The sequence below is a fragment of the Rhinopithecus roxellana genome, chromosome 12, assembly GCF_007565055.1.
Source record: "Rhinopithecus roxellana isolate Shanxi Qingling chromosome 12, ASM756505v1, whole genome shotgun sequence".
Lineage (NCBI taxonomy): Eukaryota > Metazoa > Chordata > Mammalia > Primates > Cercopithecidae > Rhinopithecus > Rhinopithecus roxellana.
Window position 1 is genome coordinate 95,950,756 of NC_044560.1, and position 27,911 is coordinate 95,978,666.

General features: G+C 51.9%; 1 protein-coding gene and 1 long non-coding RNA gene across 5 annotated transcripts in view; one reads left to right on the forward strand and one right to left on the reverse strand.

Annotated features, from left to right (window-relative positions):
- The window catches only part of RNF220 (ring finger protein 220), a 254,676-nt gene that overhangs the window by 215,907 nt on the left and 10,858 nt on the right, over nucleotides 1-27,911 (forward strand). For 2 of the 4 annotated variants that reach the window (XM_010371923.2, XM_010371925.2), the window contains exons 3-8: nucleotides 616-748; nucleotides 9,161-9,206; nucleotides 12,713-12,814; nucleotides 19,130-19,172; nucleotides 22,312-22,355; nucleotides 22,797-22,929. In XM_010371923.2, coding sequence (XP_010370225.1) covers nucleotides 616-748; nucleotides 9,161-9,206; nucleotides 12,713-12,814; nucleotides 19,130-19,172; nucleotides 22,312-22,355; nucleotides 22,797-22,929 — 501 coding nt within the window. Of the gene's footprint in view, nucleotides 1-615; nucleotides 749-9,160; nucleotides 9,207-12,712; nucleotides 12,815-18,738; nucleotides 18,996-19,129; nucleotides 19,173-22,311; nucleotides 22,434-22,796; nucleotides 22,930-27,911 lie in introns of those variants that run through there. The other 2 variants (XM_030942162.1, XM_030942163.1) reach the window with 2 other exon arrangements.
- LOC115900707 lies at nucleotides 22,011-25,004 on the reverse strand. The gene is made up of 2 exons (XR_004060380.1): nucleotides 23,936-25,004; nucleotides 22,011-23,223 (listed from the first exon to the last, which is right to left on the reverse strand). It is a non-coding gene; the product is annotated as an uncharacterized LOC115900707 (long non-coding RNA).

The following is a 27,911-nucleotide window of genomic DNA, read 5'->3' on the forward strand; positions in this document are numbered from 1 at the left end:
GGATTCGAGATCAGCCTGGCCAAAATAGTGACACCCATCTCTATTAAAAATAATAATAATAATAAGGCCAGGCACAATAATCCCAGCACTTTGGAAGACCAAGGCTGGCAGATCACTTGAGGCCAGGAGTTTGAGACCAGGCTTACCAACAAGATGAAACCCCATCTCTACAAAAAATACAAAAATTAGCCAAGCATGATGGCACACGCCTGTAATCCCAACTACTCAGGAGTCTGAGGCAGGAGAATCACTTGAACCCAGGAGGCAGAGGTTGCAGTGAGCCAAGATCATGCCACTGCACTTCAGCCTGGGCAATAGACCAATACTCTGTCTCTAATTAATTAATTAATTAAAAAAAAAATAGACATCCCATGGGGGATGTGCCCTAATAGATTTCTGAGAGGGGTGGCTGGCTGAGGAGGTACCATTCATGGGCACAGCCTCTGGAGCTGCAAGGAGGAGGGGTGCTTGTGGGTTCTGAAACCCTTAGGCCTCTCCTCTAGGCCAAGAAGCCCTAGAAGGCAGCAGCAGGCTCAGGTTTCAGGACTGAGATGCTGGGTCTGCCTCCTGGACTAGCCCAGCTTACGTGTCTGTCTGTTCTTCTCCCCTCACCAGGTAAGAAGAAAGCAGCAGCATTGTTCGACAGCCAGGCCCCAATTTGCCCCATCTGCCAGGTCCTGCTGAGGCCCAGTGAGCTGCAGGAGCATATGGAGCAGGAACTGGAGCAGCTAGCTCAACTGCCCTCAAGGTAAGCCACCTGCCAGGGAGCCTGCCTGCTGGAGGCAGGGTTCTGGCCCCCGGATCCCAGGAGCAGCCGCCTGGCCCATACCCCAACCCCTCGGGAGAAGACAGGACCCTGCCACCCTTCTCTACAACTCTGTTTCAATCCTCAGATCTTTCCGCTGAATGAAGCCACTTTCCTCTTCTTGCTCTATTTTTGGAGATGTGAGGAGAGTGACCCCGCAGTCCCCAGCCTCAAAGGAAAACATGAGAGGAGCTAGACAGGGGTGAGCCACTGCCACAGGCCCAGCACTGCCATGTTGAGCCTCACAGCAGAATAAAAGAAGCAGGTCCTAGGCCTGGCAGGCCCCTCAGAAGTACAGCCTAGTCCCTCCAGGGGAGTGGGCACTACCTTCTCTATGAATCTCAGTGTCTGAAAGATGACAATCTTGAGAATGTGCTCAGGTGTGTCCCCCACTGTCCCACCCCACCTCACCCCCAGCCTCCCTCCCTTGTCGTTGCCTGAAGGACTGGGCTGAGCCTCCTCAAGGCCTGGTGGAGGAGCCAGGTTACCAAAAGAGTAGGGGAGAGGTGTGACAAATTACCCAAAATCTTAGCAGTTTAAAGCAACCATTTCATTGTGCTCGTGGAATCTGTGAGGTCAGGAATTCAGACAGGGCACAGAGGAGATGGCTAATGTCTGCTCCATGATGTCTGGGGCCTTAGCTGGGAAGACTGGGTGGCTGGGAGCTGGGTCATGTGGAGGCTGCTTCCCTCCCACGTCTGGGGGTTGATGCTGGCTATCAGCTGGGACCTCAGCTGAGGCTGGAATCAAAGCACCTACATAGGGCTTCTCCATGTGGCCTGGGCTTCCTCATAGCTTGCCCACCTTGGGATGGTTGGAATTCTTGCATGGCAGCTTTGGGCTCCAGAAGCAAATGTTCCAGCCAATGAGATGGAAGCTGGATCACTTTTTATAACCTAGCCTGAAAGTCGCTGAGTCTCACTTCCATTGTATTCTATTTATCAAGGCAGTATTAGACCACCCAGAATTCAAGGGGAAGGGACATACACCCCCTTTTTGATGGGAGGACTGGCAAGGTCACATTGTAGAAACATATGTGGGATGGAAGATATGGTTGCAGCCGTCTTTGGACAATATAATCTGCTACTGAGGGACAGTCTGCCCTGCTCCTCCTAGTCCAACCCTTATTCAGTTTAAGTCATCAGACTTGACTGATCCTCCTTCCTTCTACCTTCTCACCGAATCCCCACGCAGGGTGCAGGGGATCCCATAGTGAATCAGAATGGTCCCTGACCTTGAAAGTTCATAGCATGAGGGTTGGGAGGGTCGGGCAGTACAAACCTGGAGGGATGGAGACTGCTCTACAGGAAGAACTGGAGCTGGGGGGTGTCAAGGAGGCACCAAACCCAGCACAGAGCACAGAAGGTTTCCTCAGGAAGGTGAAGCCTGAGCTGAATTTTGAAGGAAGAAATATTTAGTCATCTATCTCTGTGCTACAAATTATCCTAAAACCTAGCGGCTAAAACAACACACATTTATTATCTCAGTTTCTGTGGTCATCAATTCAGGAACAGCTTAGCTGGATGGTTGTGGGTAGTAGTGGCTACTGGCTGGGAATCTCTCATGAAGCTGCAGTCAAGATGTGAACCAAGGCAACAGTCATCTAAAGATCTGACTGGGACTGCAGGATCTGCTTCCAAGATGCTCATTCACATGGCTGTTGGCAGGAGGCCTCAGTTCCCCCACATGTGGGTCTCTCCATAGGACAGCTTGAATTTCCCTATGACATGGCAGCTGACTTTCCACAGAGCATGCAGTCCAAGAGAGGACTAAGGAGGATGCCACAGTGCTTCTTATAATATAGTCTGGGAAGTCACACAGTGTTGCTTCTATTCTATTCTATTCTATTCTATTCTATTCTATTCTATTCTATTCTATTCTATTCTATTCTATTCATTAGGAGCAAGTCGTCAAGTCCAGCTCATTCTCAAGGGAGAAGAATTAAGCTCTAGAAGCTCTATCCCTTGAAAGGAGGAGTATCCAAGAATCCATGGGCATAGAAGACTATACTAGTGATAATAATAATAATCCTTGTTGAACACTCACTATGTGCCGAGTATTTTACATTGCATTAATTTATTTAATCTTCACAACAACCCTCTGAAGTAGGTGATAATAATTGCTCCCATTTTACAGAAGAAGAAACTGAGGTGCAGAGGAGTTAAGTGACATCTCTAAGCACAGCTAGTAAGTGATGAAGATAAGATTCAAACCTAAAGTAATCTGACTTCAGTACCCATTCTCTTAATCACTCCCATCCCCACCACTTCCCACACATGCCTAGGATTGGCCTGCCAGTGGCTGAAAGTGTGGGAAAAAAAAATCCTTCTGCAGTTGAGTTCCATATTTTGACTGTCCAGGGGGGGTCCTGTGTAATTTGCTCCCAGAGGAGGACTTCTCCTAACAGGGTCAGAGAATAGAAGCAGAGGATAGAGGAGCCTGCCCAGCCTTGTAAAAGCAGTGTGCCCCCTAAGGGCCTGGAGAATGGGGGTCCCCAGCTCTCTGCCTCCTCGGTGAGGGCCACATTACAGCGCAGTCCCAGGTGCTCCACACCTGCAATGTCCGGGGCATGCACTTCTGCCAACAGCCTTCCTTGTTCCACACACCCACCCATGACCCTGCACAAACCCCTCATCCCCCACATCCTCCCAGAGCATCCCTGTGTCCATTTCCCGACCCCCAGCTCCATGCTTCTCGCGGCTATGTCTTGCGTCCCCGCATCTGTACCCCTCACGTCGCGGCCCAGCCCAGCACCCCTACGCCCATGCCCCCTCCGTCTGTGCATGCCCTGCGCCCCCGGCACGCGCCCGCCTCCAACCGGGTGTCTGACAGCCGGACAGCGGGATCTGCACAGCAAGTGAAATTCCCGTCGGATCGATAAAGCCGAAGCGCTGGCGGCGACGGGTCGATGGTTTTATCTGTCTTGGCCCCGCTGCGCCTGGCGCGCTGACAGTCGGACCGGCCGGCAAAGGCGTTCAAGGGCAGCCGCGCCCGCGCCCCCTCCCCTCGCTTCTCTCGCCCTCCCTCCCTGCGGCCGCTGCGCCCACCGGACTGCGGGCTGGACCGGCCCGCCGCCGCCCTCGTGATTTATCTGGATTTTTAATTGGAAAAAATTTGCGAATTAATTGATTTCAGGAACTTGCCAATTAACATTGTAATTGGGTGCGTGATAAATTCCCAAGGAGCGTGTCAGCTCCCTCCGGGCTGACGGCCGCGCAGCGGGGATCGCGGGGAGGGCCCCAGCCTTGGCTGCCCTTGCCCCGCCCCTGCCCGCTCTAGGGAAGCCAAGACAGCAGAGGAGGTTGGGAAAAGATGACATACGGGTTCCTGAGACCCCTCTCCACTCCCCACCATCAGCTCCCTGAGCAGAGGGGCCTGAAACCAGCCATTTCACAGATGGGGAAACTGAGGCCCGCAGGAGGGCAGAGTCTGTGTGTGCCTCACTTCCAGGGTCCTGGCAGAGCCCACATGAGGGCAGCCCCATCCACCAAAGGCACATGGTTGGAGGCCTCCTCCCCAAGCTCTCCCTCCTCCCCTCCCGTCTCCTCTCTGCCCCAGCCCTTCTTTCCCCTGCTGGCTCCTCCCTCTTCTTGCCGCCAACCGTCCCCTTTCCTCTCCTACCCTGCTTTTGCCTCCATTGCCTCCTTTGCCCTCCCTGGCCTTCCTCAGCTTAGCCAGCTCCTGAGTCTGTGGATGCTGCCGCCAGGTGCCCTCCATCAACCTGGACATGTTCCCCCTCCACTTGACTGCTTCCTAAGGGGCTCTTCAGACTGGCCTGGTGTTCTGTCTCCTGCCTCCCTTTGCCCAACAACACAAAGCACACCCCACTAGGAGCAGGCTGCTATTTCAGACACACTCACGGGCTCACAGAGTTCTAGAAGCAGGGACCTTCCAGCTCCAGAGCCAGGGCTGGCTGTGCTTCAGACACAGGCACAAACATATACAGGACACGCAGGTGCACACACACACCCATTCCAACACAGAGATGTGCCCACACACACACCCTGAAAGAAGTCTTGTCCCATGGATGTCATTCCCATATACGTACATGGGCGCACAGACACTTACAGAAAGAGTAGTCAGAACTTCCTTTGGCAAAGTCCTTACACTTTTCCAAACACTTTTCCATTTGAGATCAGAGGCTGTGCCAACACTCTCTCCCTCACCCCATCCTTTGTCTTTCCCCTTCTCAGCCCCTTCACAGGGGCTCCATTAGACCCCAGAACTTGGCCAGGTAGAACAAGGAGGGCGAAGTTAGATGGAGAACAGATTGTGGAGGGCCTTCAATGCTGGAGGACGTCCTTGATGGGGTGGAGAGTAAGCCGAACATTCAGGAGCCAGGGTGAAGCTCGGTCAGAGAGAGACAAGTGGGAGGGGCATGGTTGTGAGGCCAGTGTGGAGTGTGGATTGGGGGTAGAAGCGAGAGGCAAGGGAGGAGGTTGGCTGGGGTACAGGGGAAAGTTGGTGAGGCTGACCCAGGACAGTGGCAGTGGCAGTGGGGATGCAGAAGAGAGAATGACGAGAGACTGGGTGGAGGAAGAAGCCACAGGACTTAGTTGGGGTGCTTACTGGGAGGAAGCTTTCTAACTTGGATGATTGGGAGAGTGATGGTAGCAGAGAAGCAAGTGTCTGAGGGAAGGAAGGGACGTTGGGCAAGCTCAGCCTAAGATGTCTCTGGGATGGTGATGGGGGAGGGACTGGATGTGTGGAGAGACAGGCAGGGACATAGATAGATGGGGGCTAGAGGTTGAAGGGTGGGGGCGGAGGAAGGAGTTGGCCCCCAGACTTCCCAGTGGCCCTCAGGCAGGAGTTTCCACCCAGAGAGATGAAGGAGCCTTGGGCATGGAGAGATTGCACAAAAGTGGGGCTTGGCTTGGTGGGGCCTGAACTTAGAGATATTCTCTGGGAGATTTCTGGAGCCACTCAAGATGTGGCCTCTGGACTGGGAAACCAGCTCTCTGGCCAGCACTTTAAAAGGCCTGAAAGAAGCCAGAGGGAGGCTGAGTGACTCTAGAGGAGAGGCGGGGTGTGGACATGGCAGTGCCCCCACCCCCACTTAAGCCTTATTTAAGGCCGGCCTCGGTGTTTGGTTGGGTAATGAACTAGATAAACAATTCCCCAAATAGATTAAAACGAAGTGTAACTTACAAAGGCGGCTGGTGATGATGGTTTATTCCCAGGCAGCACACCATTTCTTTATTTCCAAGGATAATTCAGTGTAAATCACCTTAATTAAAAGTGTCAGCCCAGCCCATGAATATTGTACTTAGGAACGCGTTTCCTGGGTCCCAGTTATAATTTAAAACCCATGGATCACTAGGCAGCGAGTGACTGAGCAAGGGAGGAAATCGTTGGGGGCGGGCTGTGGAAATAGGGAGGGACGAAGGCAGAGCTGATGGGCTGGGCGGGAGCCAGGCTGCCTACAGCTGCTGGCCTCAGACCTCTCTTCTATGAGGCAGGCCCTTCAGCAGACTGCTCAGCCTCTGGGGGGCCAAGCACACTGGGAGGTAATCAGGTTGTTGGAGGGAAGATAAGGAGGGGGGTCCCTTGCTCAGAGAGAGGCAAGGAGCCTCAGGTAGTACCAATCCAATGCAAGGGACAGCAAAGAGTGTTGCCAGGAAAAGATCCAGAGGAGTGGATCACCAAGTGACAGGCTGGACATTCTGACCCTGAATGTCCGTTTCTGTTCACCAGCAGAGCAAACTGAAGCCCAGAGTCAGCAGTTCCCTCCCCAAAGTCACACAGCAAGCAAAGAAAAATAACTGGATTCTGCCCTCTATTCTAAGCCCTGGGTGTCTTTATGTAGGTAGCATGGATATTTCAAGGCCAGCATTGTGAGCTTGGCCAGACACCACCTCAAATCCCAAACCCTCCACGGACTGTGTGACCATATAAATGTCATTTGACCTGGTAGTCAACTTTGTAGAGATTTTGTGAAGTTTCAATGAGATAACATATATGAAGGCCTGCACCTGTCACATACAGTGGGTGCACAATCATTGTTCATTCCTTCCTTTTCTGCTGTCACCTGATCCAACTGGAGATAATACTCATATCCTAGGCCAGGGCAGAGCAAGCATGATGTTGTACAGTAGATGCCTCATTTCCATACCAGAAATGGTGATGGAAGTATTTGTTTACTGAGTGAATGAAGGAGTGAACGAATGATAAAAGCCATAGACTCAAAAACTAGTTGCTTCTCAACAGCAGTTCCGTGTCCTCCTTGAATCCCCAGTGCCTACATCAGGGCTGGCATGAACCATTTATGAGCAAAACATTATTGAATGGAACCTATTGTAGCTGGCCTTCCTAGTCTGTGATGCCCCCGCTGTGTGATTAGACTGGCTGACAGCTATGTTTTTACACTCAGACCTTGGCCTCACTCTGCTGCTGGGCCTGGCGGCCCCTGCACTGGGATGTACATATGTTATGTGTGTGTGTGCATATGTGTCTACATTTGTGGGTACATGTGCGTCTGGGTGTGTGTTGGTACACACAGGTGTCCATATCTATGCATGTGTTTATTGGACTTGTGCATATGAGCAGCTGTCATCTAATCTGTGTGGCTGTTGTAAATCCTTTTTTTTGAGACAAAGTCTCACTCTTGTTGCCCAGGCTGGAGTACAGTGACGCAACGGCTCACTCCAACTTCTCCCTCCTGGATTCAAGCGATTCTCCTGACTCAGCCTCCCAAGTAACTGGGATTACAGGCACCTGCCACCACGCACAGCTGATTTTTGTATTTTTAGTAGAGACAGGGTTTCACCATGGTGGCCAGGCTGGTCTCAAACTCCTGACCTCAGGCGATCCACCAGCCTCGGTCTCACAAAGTGCTGGGATTACAGGCATGAGCCACCGCGCCGGACCATGAATCTGTATGGACATGTGTCTGGGAATATGCCTCTGTGGCCCTGTGCATCTGTATGCGTGTTTGAGTCTCCAGGTGTGACTGGTTGTATCTGTGCCTGTTGGCAGAATTATAGGAAGTCTATGGGTATATATGTGTGCACCTTTATACCAGGGTTTCTCAACCTCGGCACAGTTGACATTTGGGGTCAGATAATTCTTTGCTGTGAGGGGCTGTCCAGTACACTGTAGGCTGTTTAACATCCTCTACCTACCACATGCCAGTAGCAACCTCCCCTCCCTCCACTCAAGTTTTGACAATCAAAAATGTCTCCAGACATTGCCGGATGTCCCCTGGGCAGGCAAACATCTCTTCCCCTTCTCCCCTGTGCCCCATTGAGAGTCACTGCTGCATCCGAATCTGCCTGTGCTTTTGCTGGCATGTCCGGTATGTCTGTGGGTGTCTAAGCTCATCTGTGCATGTTCCTTATGTCTACATTCGTTAAGTCCCTATGTGCCCCATGCATTCTGCCTTGGATGTGTGTCTGTGTGTTCTTGTGCTTTCTGGGTATATCTGCGGGTGTGCTGTACATTATAGCTCATATGTGTGTCTGTACGGGGACCCTGTGTGAATGGGCTGCGTCTGCCTCCGTGCATTCATCCGCCGGCACTTCTGTGAGCATGTGTGTGTGAATGCACGCGCATGAATGTGCGAGCACAGATGTGGCGAGCGTAGTGGGGACAGCAGGCAGGGAGGGACAGGAACAGGGATATTAATGTTTCTGAAGTGGATCTGATTTGATACGTCTTGTTCCATTGTCAGCATCTGTTTAGTGGGGATTTGTAATACTTTGTGGCTCTGGATCACTCATGCTTAGCGCGGGATGTGGCCTTGCATACCAATTTTGTTATTAAACACAGTCCTCGCCTCCCCCACAGCCCATCCATCACCTCCCACCCCAGCCCCCGCCTGCTCTGAGCCGCCCACCATATTTCAGGGCCCAGCTCCCGCCTGCCTGCCGCGCCCGATGCCGGAGGGCCTGGGGCTGACAAATTGAATCAGGGGGAGATCATTCCTGGCCTAACACAGTTTGCAGCATGTTGGAGGGAGAATTGACAAGAGCCATGTCAGCTCCATCACCCCAATCCCACAGGAGCTAAGAGCGGGCTAGGGACAGGGTGTGGAGAGAAGGGGGTCTCCAGGACAGGCAGAATCTTCAGGGCTGATACAAGGAGTCAGGTAAAGTCCCTTTCTTCAGATCCACTGGGGAGTCTACCATGCCTAGTGTCTGTGTCTCCCTCCCAGGGGCCACCACTAGCCCTTGGCCCATGAGAGACGCTGAGCTAGGCTGGGCCACTGGAGTTGAAAGGACTGGGTGGAGCTTGGCTGAGCTGGGCTGGGCTAGGCTGGCTATGCCTTCTCTGTCTCTGGGGTCTTCTTGCTACTCTACCGTTGCATGCCCTGGGCGGCAGGTAGAATGGTTACCCTGTTCTCTTCTTTCTTGGCAGCAAGAATTCCCTTCTGAAGGATGCCATGGCTCCAGGCACCCCCAAGGTAGGTGGCCAATTACATGTTTTCCTCCTGCCCATACTAACCAAGGCCTACCCAGAACTGGTTCCTCCTGAGAAAAAGGAGCTTTTCTAGTATCCTCAACTACCTCCAGCTTTTCTAATATCCTCAACAATCTCCAGGTCTTGAACATCATCCTGAGGCCTAGGGCTGCACTGCGTGTGTGTAAGTGTGTGTGGTCTGTGCATGAGGGAGAGTGTGCTCATCTGACTTGCTCCTCTTCCAGCCGGGAGAGGGGTCAGAGCCAAGAATGGCCTGGGAGATGTGGGTGACCCCGACACTAAGGGTGGGAAGACTCAAAGGAAGAAAGTGAGCTATAGCAGATGAAGAAAAATAAAGAAATGCAGGTCAAGATAGTGCAGGGCCCTAGATGCCAGACTATGGGGGCGCAGGGGTGTATGAGTGTGCGTGTGTGTGTGTGTGTGTACTTTGTCCTGAGGGCAACAAGGAGCCAAGGAAGAGGCTGGACTCATCTGGGGAACTAGTCTGCCTCTCTGAACAAACCCTATGGGAGAAAGACTTGAAAGCATCAGATGGAGAAGGGGAAAATGAAGAGCAAGTATCTGGCTTAAAGGAGGGGCCAAGAAGCCTTAGCACAATGAAATTTATACCAAGAACTCCCCAAAGATGGCCACAGACACCGTGGGTACTACTTACCCAAAGGTGGTTTTGAGGGGATGGATACATGGGGAGAACCAAACTCTCCCTCACTGAGTATCCCCTTCCCCATTCCTCGGTAGAAGGCTGCATCCTTTCTCCCACAATTATTCAGAATGGGAGGCCACCCCTAGCCCATTTTATAGGGAGTGAGGAATGACTATGGAAGATTTGGGAAGGGTGGAATCAGTGCAGGAGAGTGTTTGGAGAGATTAGAGCAAACACCAAGGTGAGAATCTGGGGGACTCCTGCACTTGGTGTCAAGATAAGGTGTAGGAAGCAGGGAAGGAGACAGAGGAGGAAAGCTCAGTGAGTTAAGAGGGGCACAGGAGAGTGTGGTATCTCAGGATCCTAAGGAAGAAAGTTTCTAAACGTATCAGGTGGTCAGCAGTCAAACTGGGAAAGACTGGAGAAGGGGCCTGTTGTATTTAGAAGTCTGGCAGTGACTGGTGACCTCTAAGAGGGCAGTTTTGGGAAAGGAGCCAGAGTGACAAGTATCACCTCCATGGGGTAGGCCCAAATACCCTGCAAGCCTTTCAAAGGTATAGGAATGGATCGTGTACCTTCATTTAGAAAACTGCTCACCTGAGCAAGCTGGGAGAGGAGGAGCAGAGCGCCTAGCCCAGCCTTGGGTGGGTATAGGCCTTGGCCAAGGAGGCAAAGCCCCAAAGAGAAAGGGGAGGCTAGGGGTGCCAGGCAGCTGCAGACTCACAGAGGTAGGGAGCTATACTCACTGAGTGTGGCCCAGCCTGCAGCATTTCATGGTGTGGTTCAGGAAAGTCAGAGACAAGCTTCCAAGTCGGCCACCACAGGTGAGAGCTGACACCTGAGCATGGCTGGCAGGGTTGGGGACTTGGACATCAGTGAGGCCTGTGTTCTAAGGACAAACCCCTGGCAGACACAATCTACCTCTGTCCCTAGCTCCCCACATATGCAGACCCACACACACTCAGGTCACAATACAGACATAGGAAGTCTTAAACATGTGGCCTGAAACCGCAGACACAGGCATACTGGCCATCAGACACAGAGACAAGGGACACTTGCTCACCCACTTCCAGATATATGCCCACACCCCCAAAGCTGAACAGTTCAGGGTCTATCCTCTGCCTTGACCTAGGCTTTAGGGAAGCAGGTCATGGGTGGAAGAGGCAAGAGAGAGAAGGTTCAAACAAGAGACTGAAAGGACAGGGAGAAGGAGGGAGGGAGGAGGAGGAGAGGGCGAGGGGGCCTTAGACAAGATTGATGGCCTCGTTGCCATTAAGAAAAAAATTAGCCGGTGGCGGCTATCATATTAAAGGGTGAAGAAGCCGTGAATTATTTTCTTAAAGATCTTATCGCTTACAATGATAATTTTACCTTCCAAAAGGCCACTTTTAATGAGGCGAAGAGCCGGGCAAAAAGTCATGATTTAATGCCGGGATTTTTTTTTCAAAACACATTTTACTGCTTTTTGGTCCATGTTTAAAAAGCACCAGTGACCTTTTTTTATTCCGCTTGCCCCAGGTGTAATGCCGAGGCCTCTCAGGGCTTCTAACCTAGAAAGAAAGAGAGAGAGAGAGAGAGCGAGCGCGAAGGCGCACAAACAGGAGCTTTTTCATGGGCCGGAGGTCGGGGTGACCCACGCTGTTCCCCCTCCTTAGCATCTTCCTTGGGACCAGAGAAAGAGAAGAACATTGCCTGAGAGCACCTCCTCTCTGAGCTGAGGGCTGGGTCACCCACGAGGCCTCCCACCGGGCTTGGGTGGTGAAGAAGGGGCTCCACGTTGCAGAGAATCCCGCACAGGCCCTTTCCAGTCTCTTCTCTCCTCCAGCTCCTGGGGTATGGGCAAGTCAGGGAGCCCTGCCAGACCAACAGCTGTCCCTTCCCTTTCCAGGGCCCTTTCCAGGGCCCTTTCCAGTCCAAGCCTGAGGATGCGCAGCATGGCCACCGCATGCGGGTCACATCCTAAGGCTCAGGCGGAGATGAAGGATAAATGGCTGCTCCATCTTTCCCAAATTGCTTTCTTTGGGCTGTCACTGGCGATTTGGCGTGGTTTTCTAAGCTGGGGAGGACTCCTAGGGAATTGTGTGCTTCCGGCTCAGAGCTGTACAGGCTGGAGAAGGTAGGGGGAGGAAGTATGGATTGCTTTCAGGCCTCTAGGCCCCCCGTTTGCAGCTGAACAGGCCTTGGCAAGAGCTGGCTCTCAGGCAGAATGTGCCATGTGGCATTTCAAATTGTGGTGCTTGCACACAATTTCAAGCAGACAGTTTATTAATCTAAACTGCAGGCGTATGTAGAAGAGGCCATACAAGATTGACATGGGGGGATTCGTTTTGCTGGGATTTTTGCTGGGGTCATCAACGTAGCACCAGGATAAATGGACCAGTGTACATCCCTAGCTGCACGTGGGAAACTCACATGCTATTTAATTTACTGTCTCTATTGTGGGGCTGCCATCAGCCTGTATTAAGGGCAGGCAGGGCAGCAGGTATATGGCTTTACCCCCAACCCTTCATGGGGATCCCAGAGTGTCTGCTCTCCAAGGGAAAACAAAACATATACAGTCTCAGCCTACTGGGAGTGGACTAGGAGTCTCGCTCCACTGGGGCAGAGATTAGCCTAAGCAGGGTCCCTCAGGGGGTCTCTACCCATCCCTAAAACCAAGCCATGCTCTCCCACAACTACACTCCTAGGACTTGACACCACGCCTTTAGAATCTCGAGAGTGGTCTTTCTATTCCTCAGCCTCCTTCTCTTTGCCTCACTCCCAAAAGTGCCACAGGACTGGGAACTCTAGAGACTGATGGTAGGTCTCATTCGGCCTGAGGCCACATGTCCTTTTTCTTCTTCCAGTCCCTCCTGTTGTCTGCTTCCATCAAGAGGGAAGGAGAGTCTCCAACGGCATCACCCCACTCATCTGCCACCGATGACCTCCACCACTCAGACAGATACCAGGTGAGGAGGGTGGTGGGTGGCCATGAGAAGCAAGCTCACCTGGGGGAAGGTTTCAAGAGCCTACCTGGTGCTAACTCCTCCTCTCCTCCGCAGGCCACAGGAGAGGCCTGAACTGGGTTTGATTCCCTCTGTGTCCAGTGCCCCTAAATGAACCCAAGAGGTATAGGTGTCAGGGAATAGGCCTTAAATAGATGGATTTTAGGGAGAGATGCCAAGGTCACATGGGCTCCATGGACTCTGAGCACCTCTGAATCATTCTATCCATCAGGAAGTATCCTATGGGGTTTGGTTTCATAAGAGACCCAGATACACAGCCCAGAATCACCTGAAGATTTCAGACTTCAAAAGCATGATACTGGCCAGGCGCAGTGGCTCAGGCCTGTAATCTCAGCACTTTGGGAGTCCAAGGCAGGCAGATCACGAGGTCAGCAGTTCGAGACCATCCTAGCCAACGTGGTGAAACCTCGTCTCTACTAAAAATACAAAAATTAGTCAGGCATGGTGGCAGGCGCCTATAATCCCAGCCCATCCAGAGGCTACGGCAGGTGAATCACTGGAACCCGGGAGGCAGAGGTTGCAGTGAGCTGAGACCATGCCATTGCACTCCAGCCTGCGTGACAGAGCAAGGCTCCATCTCAAAAAAAAAAAAAAAAAAAAAAGAACAGAAAAGCATGATACCGGCCGGGCGCGGTGGCTCAAGCCTGTAATCCCAGCACTTTGGGAGGCCGAGACGGGCGGATCACGAGGTCAGGAGATCGAGACCATCCTGGCTAACACGGTGAAACCCCGTCTCTACTAAAAATACAAAAACTAGCCGGGCAAGGTGGCGAGCGCCTGTAGTCCCAGCTACTTGGGAGGCTGAGGCAGGAGAATGGCGTGAACCCGGGAGGCGGAGCTTGCAGTGAGCTGAGATCCGGCCACTGCACTCCAGCCTGGGCGACAGAGCGAGACTCCGCCTCAAAAAAAAAAAAAAAAAAAAAAAAAAAAAAAAAAGAAAAGCATGATACCTTAAGCAAATAACCATTCAATTCCGCCAACCCTGGACACTGCCTGTGAGCGTCTTGGGCAAATAGGAAGGGAGTCATCACACAGTCCTACAAGATCATAGCAGAGGGGCCTAAGGGTAGCATCTTAGTTATAGATGGACCTTCTCTGGAGTAGGAAGGACAAATAACTTCCCCCAAAACTTTTGTCTAAGGAGAGGCAGAGCCCTGTCTTTCAGAACCCCAGAGCCGTTCGATGAAAGAAAATAACTCCTATTCCAAGGAACATTTGTCCAAATGGCAACAGGGCTTCTCAGGGAGGCCCAGTGTGAGAAGGGAAGAACAGCTGTGATCTGATGTGGAAAAACAGGGCTGCAGGGACCTGTAAGCTGGGGTAGAGAACCAGGGGCCCTGCTGGCACACCTGACCCCTTATGGGAATTACAGAAAGGTGTTCTCTCTGCACCCCTTCCTTACAGCTGACACAGCCTGGCCTGGCACAGGGTGCAGAGCTTGGAGAGTAGAGTGCCCAGCACGGCTGGACAGACTCCACCAAATGCCTTCACACGGGACTCAAACTGCAAAGCCCAAGAGCAAGCCCTGGGAAGGGATCCCTGCTCTCTCTAAAGGACCCAGTTTCAGAGAGGAAGCCCAATAAGCCCCTGGGAGACATTGCCCCGATCCAGACAACCCTGGTTCAAGGCAGAGAAATGACCAGACCCCAGGGAATTCTGATCTGAGAGGGAACAGAGACAAGGCTTTGTTCCAGAGCATTCTGGTCCGGAGGAACAGACAGAGCCCCACCTTCAGAGGCCTGTCCTCTGTACTGCACTCATGGCATGCACCTTGCCCATCTGTTCAACTAGGAAAGAGTAACCATCAGGCAACAATGCCTCAACTCCCTGACCCACCTTCCTCCCCACAAATGTCAGTATTTCTTTTATCTCCTAGAGACTATGAGGAAAGCTATGGACTCTCTTGCCTAAAAACATACACATGTGTTTTTACATACCACACAGGCACACACACATGCAGTATTATACATACAATTTCAGGAGGTTAGGAACACTCTAGAGGCCATCCCAGTACCACTTAGAGATCTCTGAAGCCCAGGTTAAGACCCAAGACCCTGTTCTAGACTCTAAGCACACCTCCTAAAGGACAAATCAAACTATGTTGTATCCTACAAGATAAAGCTGAAGCTCCTTATCATGGCAGCAAGGCCTTCTGTGATATGGATTCAACCTGTATGTCCAGCTTCCATTCCACATACTGTCCATGAATCCTATGGACTATGCTCACTGAACTAACGCTAACCACTCCCTGGATGACGCATTCCTTTCTTGCCTCTATACCTTTTCACATGCTATTTCTTCTAACAGAACTGTTTTACCCCACTCCATCAAATTTCTATTTATCCTTCCAAATCCTGCCCAAATATCATCTCCTCCAGGAAGCCTTTCTGGATGAGCTATCTCATGACCCTTGTGTGTCCTGGTTATTGCCCCTGTCACCCTACATTGTGATCAACTGTTTAGGTATGTTTCCGTTATCTACAAAACATCCCAAAATTTAGTGGCTTAACACAACTCATTATTTATGATGCTGTGGGTTGAGTGGGCATTTCCTCACTCATGCAGCTCATTCATCCTGGAGGACAGGCTGGGCTGGAAAGTCCAAAATGGCCTCACTGCATGTTTGGGAGATTGGGTGTCTTGGCTGTCTTCCACGTGGCCTCCCATCCTCCAGTATGTTCAATAGCTTTCTTACTTAGCAATCTCAGGGCAGTGTCACACCAAGAAGGTAAATGCCAAAGCTACAAGGCCTCTTGAGGCCTAGAATCTGGAACTCACACATCACTTCTACCACTTTCTATTAAGCAAAGCAAGTCACAAAGCTAGCCCATAATCAAAGGATGAGGAAAGGCAGCTCTTGATAGGAGAAGATGCAAATAATTCTGGCCGTATTTAATCTTTCACAATGAATCTGACTCCACTAGACTTGGAGTTTCTCCAAGGCAAGGACCTTGTCTTATCCTTCCTTTACTCAAACATTTATCTAGTACTCACTCATGCTCAGCTTAGTGTCCTTGCCTTCAAGGGGTTAGATTTGCAGATAGATAATTACGGTCCAGTGTTTTGAGTGCTATGACAGGAGTATAAATAAGTTTCTAGGGGCCACGCACAGTGGCTCATGCCTGTAATCCCAGCACTTTGGGAGGCCAAGGCAGGTAAACTGCTTGAGGCCAGGAGTTCAAGACCAGCCTGGGCAACATGGCAAAACCCTGTCTCTACTAAAAATATAAAATTTTTAAAAAAATTAATAATAAAGAATAAGTTTCTAGGATACTACAGCAGAAGGAAGGGAAAATCGGAGCAAGCTTCACACAGGAGATAATGACTGAAAATGGACTCAGAGAAGGAATAGAAGTTCACTTAGCAGACAAGGAAGAAAGGTTACTCCAGATATAAAGGCAACACTATGTACAGAGAACATAGAGGTGTAACAGAATGATATATCTGGGGACCTGTTAGTAGTTTGGTTTTGTTAGAAAGTAGAATGCAAGAAAGTTAGTAGATGAAGCTGGAAAGCAACCCAGGGACTAGCTGGGTATCCCGTCCCTTGATCTTTACACAAGGCCTGGCATGTAGTAGTTGTTCAGCTATGTTGGATTTTTTTTTTTTTTTTTTTTTTTTGTTTTTTGTTTGTTTTTTTTTTTGAGACGGAGTCTCGCTCTGTCGCCCAGGCTGGAGTGCAGTGGCCGGATCTCAGCTCACTGCAAGCTCCGCCTCCCGGGTTTACGCCATTCTCCTGCCTCAGACTCCCGAGTAGCTGGGACTACAGGCGCCCGCCACCTCGCCCGGCTATTTTTTTGTATTTTTTTTTTTTAGTAGAGACGGGGTTTCACCGTGTTAGCCAGGACGGTCTCGATCTCCTGACCTCGTGATCCGCCCGTCTCAGCCTCCCAAAGTGCTGGGATTACAGGCTTGAGCCACCGCGCCCGGCCGCTATGTTGGATTTTTAAAGTCACTGAGCTAGGCCTTGAAAGCAGGGGGTACTGGTTTCTGGGTTTTTGTTTTTGTTTTTGATAGAGACAGGTTCTCACTATATTGCCCAGGCTGGTCTTGAACTCCTGGGCTCAAGCAGTCCTCCTGCATTGGCCTCCCAAAGTGCTAAGATTAAAGGCATGAGCCATCGTGCCCAGCGTTGGTTTCCAGTTTGAATTCTCATTTACTTAGCCCCTGCTGACTAACCCTCTTTATCATTACCTCACTTAAACCTCATAGCAACTGTATTCATCATCCCCAATCTATTACCAAGGAAACAGGCCTAGAAAGAAGTGACTTTTCTAAGAACATATAAATTGCAAGTAACAGAATTAGGACTTGAACTTGAGTCTGTTTGGCCCTAAATCCGAGATTGTTTCCCAACCAACCCATCACTGGGCTCAGGGCTTATAAAGTCTTTCTCCCCTTCCCACTGATGTCTCTTTCATGCAAAACACTGTGCTGGGTAAATGGCTAGAGATGACCTCCCAAGTACAAGGGACAGATATGTAAACAAACAGTCAAAATATACATGATCAAAGAGAAGCAGTGGAACTGCGAAAACTCAGAGGAGGCATCAAACCCAGGCTTGGGGGACAGAACTAAGTCTTACCAGAGTCCTGAAGGATGAACAACAGTTAACCAAGCAGGGGATACTGGAGGCCATGGAGGCTCTCTGGCCTGGAGTCCAGAGCATGGAGTGCTCAAAGAGCTACAGTTAGCTCTGCAAAGCTGAGTGGCAGGAGTGTAAAGGGAGAGAATAGCAGTGGGAGAAGAGTCTGGCGAGGCAGACAGGGCAGGCCTATATGCCAGGTTGCAGATCTTGGTGGAGAACCACTGAAGGATTTAAAGAAGGAGAGGGTTAATTTTATCCAGTAGAAGGATCACATTGTGTGTAGTGTGGAGGATGGGTTGCAGAGAGAGAAGCTGGAGACCAAAAGATGAGACAGGAAACAGCTGCAAATTTAGAGAGCTCGTAAGATTATGTATGACTGGAGCACAACGACAACCAAGGTAGGTACAACCATGGAAAAAAACTCAGGGCTGACTTGCCTATGCCCAGCACCATGCTGGGCTCTGGGTTCACCCAAATAACTCACACATGGCCCCAACCCTGAAGTGGTCAGTCCACTGATAAAAACCTACACAAGCTATGACAACGGCGCAGAGATGAATGTACTCTTACACAAGGCAAAGCTATTTTTCAGTTACAGACCAGGAAGGATGAGTAGGAGATACAGAGGTGGAGTTGAGAAAATTAGAGACCTTTCAAAGTAGACTTTCGGGATCTAGAAAAGGACTGAGTGTGAGGGATGGAGAAGAAGGTGGGGTCAAGGGCGACTCTCAACTTTACTCTGTGGGCACACCTGAGTAGATGATGGCTTCCTCTTTTGAATAGGGAACCCAAAAGAAAGGCCTCTGTTTGGAGGATACTGAGTTTAATGTTGGCCATGTGGGTATGCAGTGCCTATGGGAGCGCCAGGGGCCGTGCAGCAGACAGCTGACATGTTGGGAGTCGTCTGATAACAAAACTGGGTGGCCTAGGGGTTGGGCGGGGATCGCCCACTGACGATCGGGAATTCCGACGCCCTGTCCCCTGCAAAGCGCCCAACGCGATGCCTCTGCCCTAAGGGCAGCCGCGCGGAAGGCAGGCACAGGAGGCGGGAGCTGGGGCCGGGCGGTGGGGCGAAAGGAGCCCCGCAGCGGGAGGGGACGTGGTGGGGGGGGGGGGTGGAAGGACTTTGCAGCCGCTAAAGCTGGGGTTGGTAGGCTTCACGGGCGGTGGGAGGGACCCCGGGGAGGCTTCTGCTGGTTGCTACCGGAGTACAAACAGCAGCTTCCTGGTCCGGCCGCCCCCCCCGCATTGTGAACTTTCACCCCCAGCGCGCGACGGCGGCAGATCACGTGATCAGGGCCAACATGGCCGCCGCCGCCGCTGGGAGCTGAGGTGCCGCCGCCGCCGGGCAGCCGGGGGGAATCCGCCCGCATCGCCGCCCTCGCCGGCCGGGCGGCCGTGGGGCCCAGAGCGCCGAAGGCCGGGGCTGGGGCGGCACCGCGCAGCGGCCACGGGGTCCCGTTAGAGCAGCGTCCGGCGGCTATGCCGAGAGCCCGGAGCGGCCGGAGGAGCAGAGGGGCCGGCGGGAGGGAGGAAGTAGGTTTGTTTACGGGCTGTTTGGGGCGGAGCAGGCTTGGTTGGGGGTCCGGTGCTGGGGCGGGGGTCAGGACTCCAGGCCGCGCCTGACGCTCTCTTTTCTTTTCTTGCATCTGCCCGCGATCTTCTCCCAGACCTTTCTGCGAGTACGAGCCAACCGGCAGACCCGACTGAATGGTGAGTCCTGCCCGGCCCCTCCCTCCGCCCCACCCCCGGCCTCCTCCCTCCCTCACTGTTTGCCGCTCCTGGCTTGCCTGGGTCTCTTCGACTTTTGGGCCCATTGGCTTCTTCGCAGTTAACGGCGCCTGAGTATGTGCAAACCAAAGCTGCCGCTCTCAGTTTCCCCGTCTGTCTAATGGAGGTAGGGCTCCCAGCCCTTGCCCAAACCTCTCTAAAGGCCCTGAAGAGCCCTGGGTGGGGGCAATAAGTGCCGGAGAATGAGGAACGAGCTACACAATTCTACTCGGGAACTCAGCTTTGAATTTGCAAACTGCTGGGACCTCACTATACAAACCTGCAGGGCGCTGAGAATGTTTTTCTTCCAGTTTTTAATCAGTGCCCAGTAGTGTGAATACAGCCTCTCTGCTGAGACTTGACAATACAGTGAGATCTGGAGTTCCCACGGCAACAGGAACTAACTCATCCCAGGGCTCTTTGAGTTATCAGTCGGCCCACATTTCACAAAGGTGATCAGCGTGGGCTCGACAGCTCTTAGAGGCCTTCTCTGAAAGCAGGCCGTGTATGCACTACCTAGCAGCCCCCCTTTTGGATTCAAACCTCTAGAGCATTCCTGTTTGCTGAATACAATTGAACGATCCTAGCTTTTTGTGCTTACTGGGGTGTGGTATCTGGGGGGTGACTGTAAGGGGTTTAGGGTCTCTGGACCAGCTGGTAAGTGAGAGAGGCCATGGAGTTCAAGATCCCCAGCTCTTACCACGTGGGTTCTGCTGCCAGGCTGAGCCCTGGTCTGGAAAAGGGAGAACATTCATGATGAGTTGGCGCCATGTTAAGCACCATTCTCACAACACCTCTGAGAGGAGCATTACACACCTTTTGTGAATAAGAAAACAGGCTCTGAGAGGTGAAAGTGGTTTGTTTAAAAGCACACAGCTGGGATGTAACTGAGCCATGATTCATTTGAAGTTTGTTTCCCGCCAAAGCCCGTGTTTCTCCAACCACGCCATGCTACCTACTTGGCAAATGCTTTGATTCTTCCTACTCATACGTAGCCTCTGGATAGAGAACAGAACTTTCCCTACTACACTTTGGTAAGCTTAGTTCAGGATTTAGAAGATGAATGGGAAAGGTGAAAACCAAACCTGCCTTCCTTCTCTGAGAATTTCCAAATGAAGCCCAGTCCATCAGGGTGCTTTCCAGGGACTACAAGGGATCATCTGCTGGCCTGTGTGTCCTGAGCAAGGAGCACATCCAGTATCGTGCTTTTCTTGACCATTCCATGAGATTGATTTCCTTAGTCATCGAACATTGTGGTATCATCAGCACCTTCTTACCCAGGGAGGTGTTCTCTTGGTGTAGGCATGGTAGGGAGGAAGCTTTGTGTTGGCACACTGCTCCATACTACACTTCTGAAACTCTCAGGGTCCTTTGCTCAATGCCTTTCTGAGGTTTCACGTCCATTGTCCATCCCAGCCCTGGCTCTAGAGTGTCAAGGCTACCTAAGTTTGAGATTCCAAGAGTTTGGGCAGCCAAAGTGAAGAGTTCTCGATCTTTGTCCACAAAGTCAAGTGGGGCACTCAGACACAGTCATGTCACCTATAGTGAAAACACAGGAAATTGAAGAGATGGACTGGGCTACAGACCAAGTTTTCTCAAACTCTATGCCCAGTTCTGGCAGGATGGTAGCTTTCCTTTTGGTTTGGGTCTTTCTGGGGTCGCTCTGTTTTGGAGTTGGAGTAGCTCCCTGCCTCAGACTCACAACAGGCAGGAGCTGGAGCTCTAGCACACTCACTGGGACCAGTCAGTTGATGCTGCTCAGTTAGGGGGTCCCCTTGGAACAGAAGGGCATTCTAGGTTATGAAGTCAGGCCTGGTTTCCTATCTTGCCTTTGCCACTTTTTAGCTACTTGGACACGTGCCTTGATCTCTCTAAGCTTCGGGTTTCTTCATCTGTTAAAATGGGATAATGCAATCTAGCTTCAGCAAGTGGTAGTAAATGAGCTACCTTGGGTAACGTACTTGGCTGTGAGCCTGACACACAGTAGAAGCTCTAAACTGTAACATAGCAGCTCTCACCTGTGTTCCCCTCCTAGATTGCATTCATGAACTTCCTGTCAGGGTCACTGTCCATGAGAAAGTTCTTCCTGGCCCTGCATTGGGGAACCTTTACCTCCTTGGCTGGCTCTCCCCCATCCCCATCAATTTGGTCCCAGAGTAGCCATCTCTGATCCTGCTATGGCATTCTGGAAGGGACTAGAGGGAACAGAGTTTCTTGTTTTGACCCCTTCCTGCTTCAGTGACAGGAGGGCTACCGAGAGGGATTAGTGAGCTAATTAGAAATGATTGCATCGCTCAGCATTAATTAGCAGTGCTGTGGGCTTGCAGTGTGCACTTTGGAACTGAGCCCCCTGCGGGACAACATGGCAGGCAGCACTCTGCCTCCAGGGCCTGCCAGCCCCTCTGTACTGATTAGAAATGATGGAACAGGTTCGGGTGGGCACAATAAGGGCTGCCTTCTCAGGGTTCCCTGAGCCTTCTGACCTGGCTGCCAAAGGTCTGACCTTTGTGACTGGGCCTCAGTCTCCTCTTCTGTAAAATGGGATTCGTGGACCTCAGAGAAATTCTTCCTGTTAAGATTCTAGGTGGGATGCTAGGAGCTGTACCTCAGGGCTCTTGGCCCAGGAACAAAAGAGGATTTAGCTGATGAGTGAACAGCAGGCCAAGTCAGGCCACTGGAGGGGTTAGGTTCTAGCCAAGAGATGCTCTTTAGAGTTGTATTTCCCGACACCAAAAGAATTCATGGTCTTGGCTTTCTGGAGAGATACCTAGCAACATGGAGTGTCTTTGCCCATTGGACTCTTACTAAACACTGGAAATAAAGGTATGGGTAGACCTTGCACCAGCTGTGGCCAAAGAGTAGACTTACTGGCTTAGTTAGCACCAGTGTCCTCCCCAGGTGCTCTTGGCAAAGTCCAGTCCCCAAAGGAGCAGGAGGTACTTCAAGATGAGGGCCAGATCAGGCACTGAATAAAAACGCTAGTGGTTGGCAAGAGGTCAGGATGTGTCAGCTCCACTGGGACCTTGGGGGCTGCAGTGACCGTCTGCTTGTTCTGTGCTTTGTTTTCGGTTCCCCCGTGCAGCTCGGATTGGGAAAATGAAACGGAGGAAGCAAGATGAAGGGCAGGTATGTCCCCTGTGCAACCGCCCCCTGGCAGGATCGGAGCAGGAGATGAGTAGGCATGTGGAGCATTGCCTTTCTAAGGTAGAGGGGCCATCACCACCCACCTTCCCTCCCCGCTCCCTTCCCCCGACACTAGCTGCAGACTACCCCTGAATCTGTGGGCTCTTGGGGTCTCCATGTGGTCTCAGCAGCTTCTTCACTTCTGTCCACTGCTCTCTCCCTTTGCTTTCACTCTCACTCATTCCCTCCTTGGGCTCCAGTGGAAAACTATTGGGAAGAGGCCCAGGTCTTTGACCTCTAAATTGGTTTGCTTCAGAGGAGCCCTAGAGCTGAGGGCCCACTTGGCGCACCACAGCTGGGGCTAGAGCTGTGCCTTCGTCGCAGACTGTGGGGAGCAGGTGGGGATGGCCTGGGCCCAGCATGATCCTGCTCTGCTCTTCACAGAGGGAAGGCTCCTGCATGGCTGAGGATGATGCTGTGGACATCGAGCATGAGAACAACAGCCGCTTTGAGGAGTATGAATGGTGTGGGCAGAAGCGGATACGGGCCACCACTCTTCTGGAAGGTGGCTTCCGAGGTACAAGCAGCTGACACATAGACAGTGGCACTCTGGTGCCAGGCCTCTGCTGGGTATCCATCTGTTGGGAGCCAAGAGGCCGAGGCTGGTGGCTGGTCATCCATCCGTTCCACCACGTGGGGACTGCTGCTGGTGGGGCTCCTTTGTGACCGTGCTGCCTGCCTGTGATGTGCATATTAAAATGGATGTATTTGGGTGGGGAAATGGAATTGTGAGGCTGCAAGCTAGGAATGACGAGGGGGGCTCTCAGCCTCGGGTGATGCATTGAAGGTGACAGCCAAGCCGCGTTAGCACCTGCATAAAATATTAAAGGGACGGTTATGCATTTATCACTCCATCCCTCTTAAGGCTGATAAATGAGAATCCAGCAACCTGCTGTACACCTCCAGCACTGGGGGCCCTGAGGGCTTCCAGGCAAACACATTGGATTTTCCTCCTCCTACTCTTCAGCCCTATGTCAGGGAAATCAGTTACAGAGGAGAGAGTGAGTTATGGCAAAATTTGACCTCCCATGAGCTTCATTGGTGAATCTAATTTTAGCTCTGATCCCATCCCTTCTCCCTGGGCGCCCTCTGCCCTGAAGCAAGAGGGGCCTGGGCCCAGCTGCTCCCTCCTTCCCTTGGGCTCTCCCCAGTTGCTGCAAAGGAGTATGCAGGGCCCTGCCCATCTCCAGTGCCCTCCCAGCTCCTTGGAGGAGCAAGGCTTGGCACCCCCCACCAGGTCATACAGCAGAATTGGTTGGGTGCCCAGGGTCAGTGACTTGTTAAACTCCCCAGCCTTGGGCAGGGGAAAAGGGGAGCTGTCTGCCTCTTGGCCTACAGCTCTTCTCCCTTTCTGTGCATGAGCACAGCTGGTACTGCAGCTTGTGGTCATTAAGTGAGCCAATCTGCTTCCCGTCTGCTTCTCGTTCTCTGGGCAACACCTTTGGGAGTACTGCTGTGTATGGTCCCCGGGGAATCTCACAGCAGCTGGGAAGAAGTTCTCTGCCTCCATAGGGCCACGCTACCTGGGCGGATGCTGAGGAGTGGTCTCTGCAGGGCCGTCCAGTGCAGACTGGTTCCACGAAGGGGCTAAGAGCCCAGATGGGACATTATGCCTCTGGGCGTCTCTCACATTACGCAGGTGTTTGGGGGCAAGCCAAAACATAAATCAGGAAGGTTAGTCAGATCAAACCGTCTCCCTGAACCGGAGCTGGAGAGTGTGAGTTTGCCATTTCACTCATCCTGTACTGGAGCCTTAGAGTGTCTGAGGCCCTAGAAGAGTGAGCAGCAGAGCTGACGATTGTCTGTCCTGTGAGTTGGACACATGGGTGTTCGGTGGCAGCCACACAGGGTCAGTTCTAGCGTGCCGCTCTGGTTAGCGCTGTTGGCAGCTGCAACTGCTCACATCCTCTATTGCTGTGGCAACTTCTTAGGTTCCTTGGCACAGACCTGGACCTGATGGCTTCTGGGTACCAGACAGGGCTTACGGAGGATGAAGCTGCGAAGGGCCTGCTGATTTGACAAGAGTGTTTCCCTTGTGCCGGGATGCACTTGCAGAGCAGTGTGAGGGGCTCTTAGGCCCTGGGCGGGTATCCGTTTTCCCTGAGTGTTTACACTGTGAGGTTGTTCCTTTCAAGAATTCCTGAGGGGAGTTCAAAGGGGGCTTTTCTTTGAGCGATTTGGAGAGCGAGAATGAGAGTGAGACTTGAAGAGGGAACAGGGGCTGGAGGTGCCTTTATCTGCAGAGAATTGCTCCAGCTTTCCTGATAGAAGCTGCTGCCGCCTCTTAAACAGCTTAGTGCAGTCAAAAGACAGGCAGACTTGAAAGGCTGTTTTACAGCGAGATCAGCGGGGGCCACGAGGCAGAGAGCGGGGCGCACTGGAGCGGAGGAGGCAGAGGCTCCTCGGTGGGGGGACTATCAAAGGGAGGCCCTGGCTGATCCCTACTGCCTCTGCCCCCAAAACCCTGTCTGCAAAAGCTGGCCATCTGTCAGCCTACCCTCCCTGGCCAGGACCGAGAGGCCCCAACTCTTGGGGGGTTGGGTGTGGCCCCGCCAGGCGGGCTGGTGTCAGTGCAGCGCATTGATCGCCCGCCGGGCGGGCCGGGCCCCAAGCCGGGCAGCGCGTGCTTAATGTGATTGAAAGGCAGTTAAAATGGCGGTGACCTTTTCAGGAGGAATTAGATTGCCTGCCAAGACCGGTTAGAGGGAGTGATAACGCCAGCTGAAGAAGCTGCCCAGCCGACTTCAGAGAGAGGGAGGCAGAGGCAGGATGAGCAGGCGAGTGGCGAGGCCCATTTAAACTGCGCTGTGCGTGCTGACAGAACAGAGATTGCTGTCCTTGTTAGATATGAAATAAGTGAAGAATTGCAGATAAGTTCCTGTATCCGATCACCCCCATCCCTCCTCCCAGACTAGGGCCCCTTGGTCATCCTCAGCAAAGCTTCCCACCAGGCCCCTGGGGGTTGGTCTTATGGATCAGATCAGTTACCTCAAATGTAATCTGCTGTGGGAAGCAGTGAACAGGCAAGAGTTTCAGTGGAGACACTTGGCTGAGGGCAACAGGCCTTAGAGATGGGAACCTGTGGTTACTGAGGAGGAGCTCCCAGATATCTCAGGCCTGGGAGTGCTCAGATTGGTATTTTAGGACAAAATAACTAGACAGAGCAGGCGAGCACTGAGGTAGGTCCCACTGGAAATAGATTTTTGAAAAGACTAAAGGAAATAGGTATTACTTCAAATAAGTAAGTTGGAGGGAATTTTTGCTGCCTAGGAGGCACTCTGACCTTCCCAATTCTAGAAGAAATACTTAAGCTGTGTGCCTAAGCTGTTGATTGTCCTTTCAGAACCACAGATTTTCTAACCTGCTACTGCTCTTTACATAAAGGGCAGCACACAGAACCTAGTGCGCCACGAACATTCCATTAAAAGAGATCCGCAGTTAGGGAGAAAAGATGTTTTTCTTGGGTACCATGCCAAACCTGGGCTGAGCAAGGGACTTCTAGGCTAGAGAAGCAGACTACAGGGGAAACCTAACTATACAGCCCTTAAGACAAGCCTGCTTCCACCTGTAGTCTAAGGAGGTGTGTGACTAAGGAGCCATGCCTTTCTTCTCCTGTCCTCCATCCAGCTCCTGGATCCTGGAGAAGAGACCTACAGTGGTGAGCTGTGGTCCCTCCTGTGTGTTGGTTGCCAGTGAGAGTTCACCCAACTGCATTGGGGAGCCCAGAGCTCCTCATATCTGGAAGGCACATGCTGGAAGGAGGACAAGGGAATGATTGGTTTCAAATAAGGTGGCAATGATGTGGTCACAAGAGTGGTGAGATGGAGGAATTTCCCAGGAAGCATCACAGGAAATAGAAGGCTACAGCTATATCTTTAAGCCCTGGAGGTGAATGCATTGCTCAAATCCAGCATGAAGCCCCTTTGAACCTAACAGGTGGAGTGGGTAGGGAGGAGAAGGGTGTTAAGACAGTCAGCAGTGCACGGCCTCTGTCCTGCTCAGGTCCTGGCGTGAGGCGTTTCTTATCTTTCATGAGTTCCTTACATTTAAGCTGGTTCCAAGTAGCTGGATGAGAAGTCATGAAGCAAACAGGCAGAGCAGCTGTGGCACAAATCTTATCTTTTCTTTTTTTGAGACAGAGTCTAACTTTGTCACCCAGGCTGGAGACTAGAGTGCAGTGGCACAATTTCGGCTCACTGCATCCTCCACCTTCTGGGTTCGAGAGATTCTCCTGCCTCAGCCTCCCGAGTAGCTGGGATTACAGGCATGTGCCACCACACCCGGCTAATTTTTGTATTTTTAGTAGAGACGGGGTTTCACCGTGTTGGCCAGGCTGGTCTTGAACTCCTGAAACCTCAGGTGATCCGCCCACCTCGACCTCCTGGGATTACAGGTATGAGCCACCACACCCAGCCTGGCACAAATCTTTTATCTGGCTACTTCTTGATAAAATTTCAGCGCCAGAAGTATGGGGCAAGGGGGTAAGAGGTGTTGTAAGCCCCAGGGCATGGGCACATAGGCCTTGCCCTAGCTGCTGCCTCCTTTGGTGTGCTGGTTCTCAAAAGAAAGGAGCCCCAGGTGCTAAAAATGTCCCCCAGTGCAGCTCTGCTCCTGGTCCAGTCAGTCCAGTCAGTGACAGGTGTTAGAACAGCACACTGCTGGAGGCGGTCTTGGAGTGGAGAGGGTTGTGCTGCTGCCTTGTGACTCCTTAACCACCTTTAGTTATCTCTGTTGCCTGTTGGGAGGGGTGAGGAGAGGTGGCAAGGAGCAAGGCACCTTCTGTCCCCTGTGGCAACTGGCGGGATTTAATCGCCTTTTGGAACACAATTGTTAAGCTAGGACAGAGGGAGTGCAGGCAGAAGGAGCAAGTATCAATGGTTTTAAACGGCGTCTGTCTCTCTGTGTCTCTCCTGACGTGAGGCAGTGAAACGCGTTATCGAGGAGGCCCGGAAAGTGGCTAAGTGCGTTTGACACACGCCAACTCCCTGCCTCCACACTGGATAATTGCATTGTCAACTGTTCAGCGAGGTGGCAGGTGACACTGCAGGCCGATTGATTGTCCCGCATCGCAGCTCCCCAGACTGTCAGCTCCCCAATCGATGGCGTTTACACAAGACACCGTAACTGCATCTGTAACTAATTCCAGTGTAAAACTCGCCGGAAGCTGCTGCCCCTGCCCTCCGTGTTGGAGAGCGCAGGCCTCTGGAGGGCCCCGAGACTTTCCTTTCTCCCTGGGCTCTGGTTTTGTTGGGAGCAGCAGGTGAGGAAATCGATGCCTCCTTTTTTGTGGTTTCAGGTTCCAGGATGATACTACCCCCAGTAAACGGGCATCTCCAGTTTCTCAATCGATCATCTGATCAATTGATTAAATTAACACTGATTTTTTTTTCTCCCTTCTCAATAACCCAGGAAGAAATGAGTTTATGGGAGAAGGGTCGTTTTTATAAAATGTAGACCTGTGTTTCATTTCTGCACTTAACTCTCTCCCTCTTTGTTGCT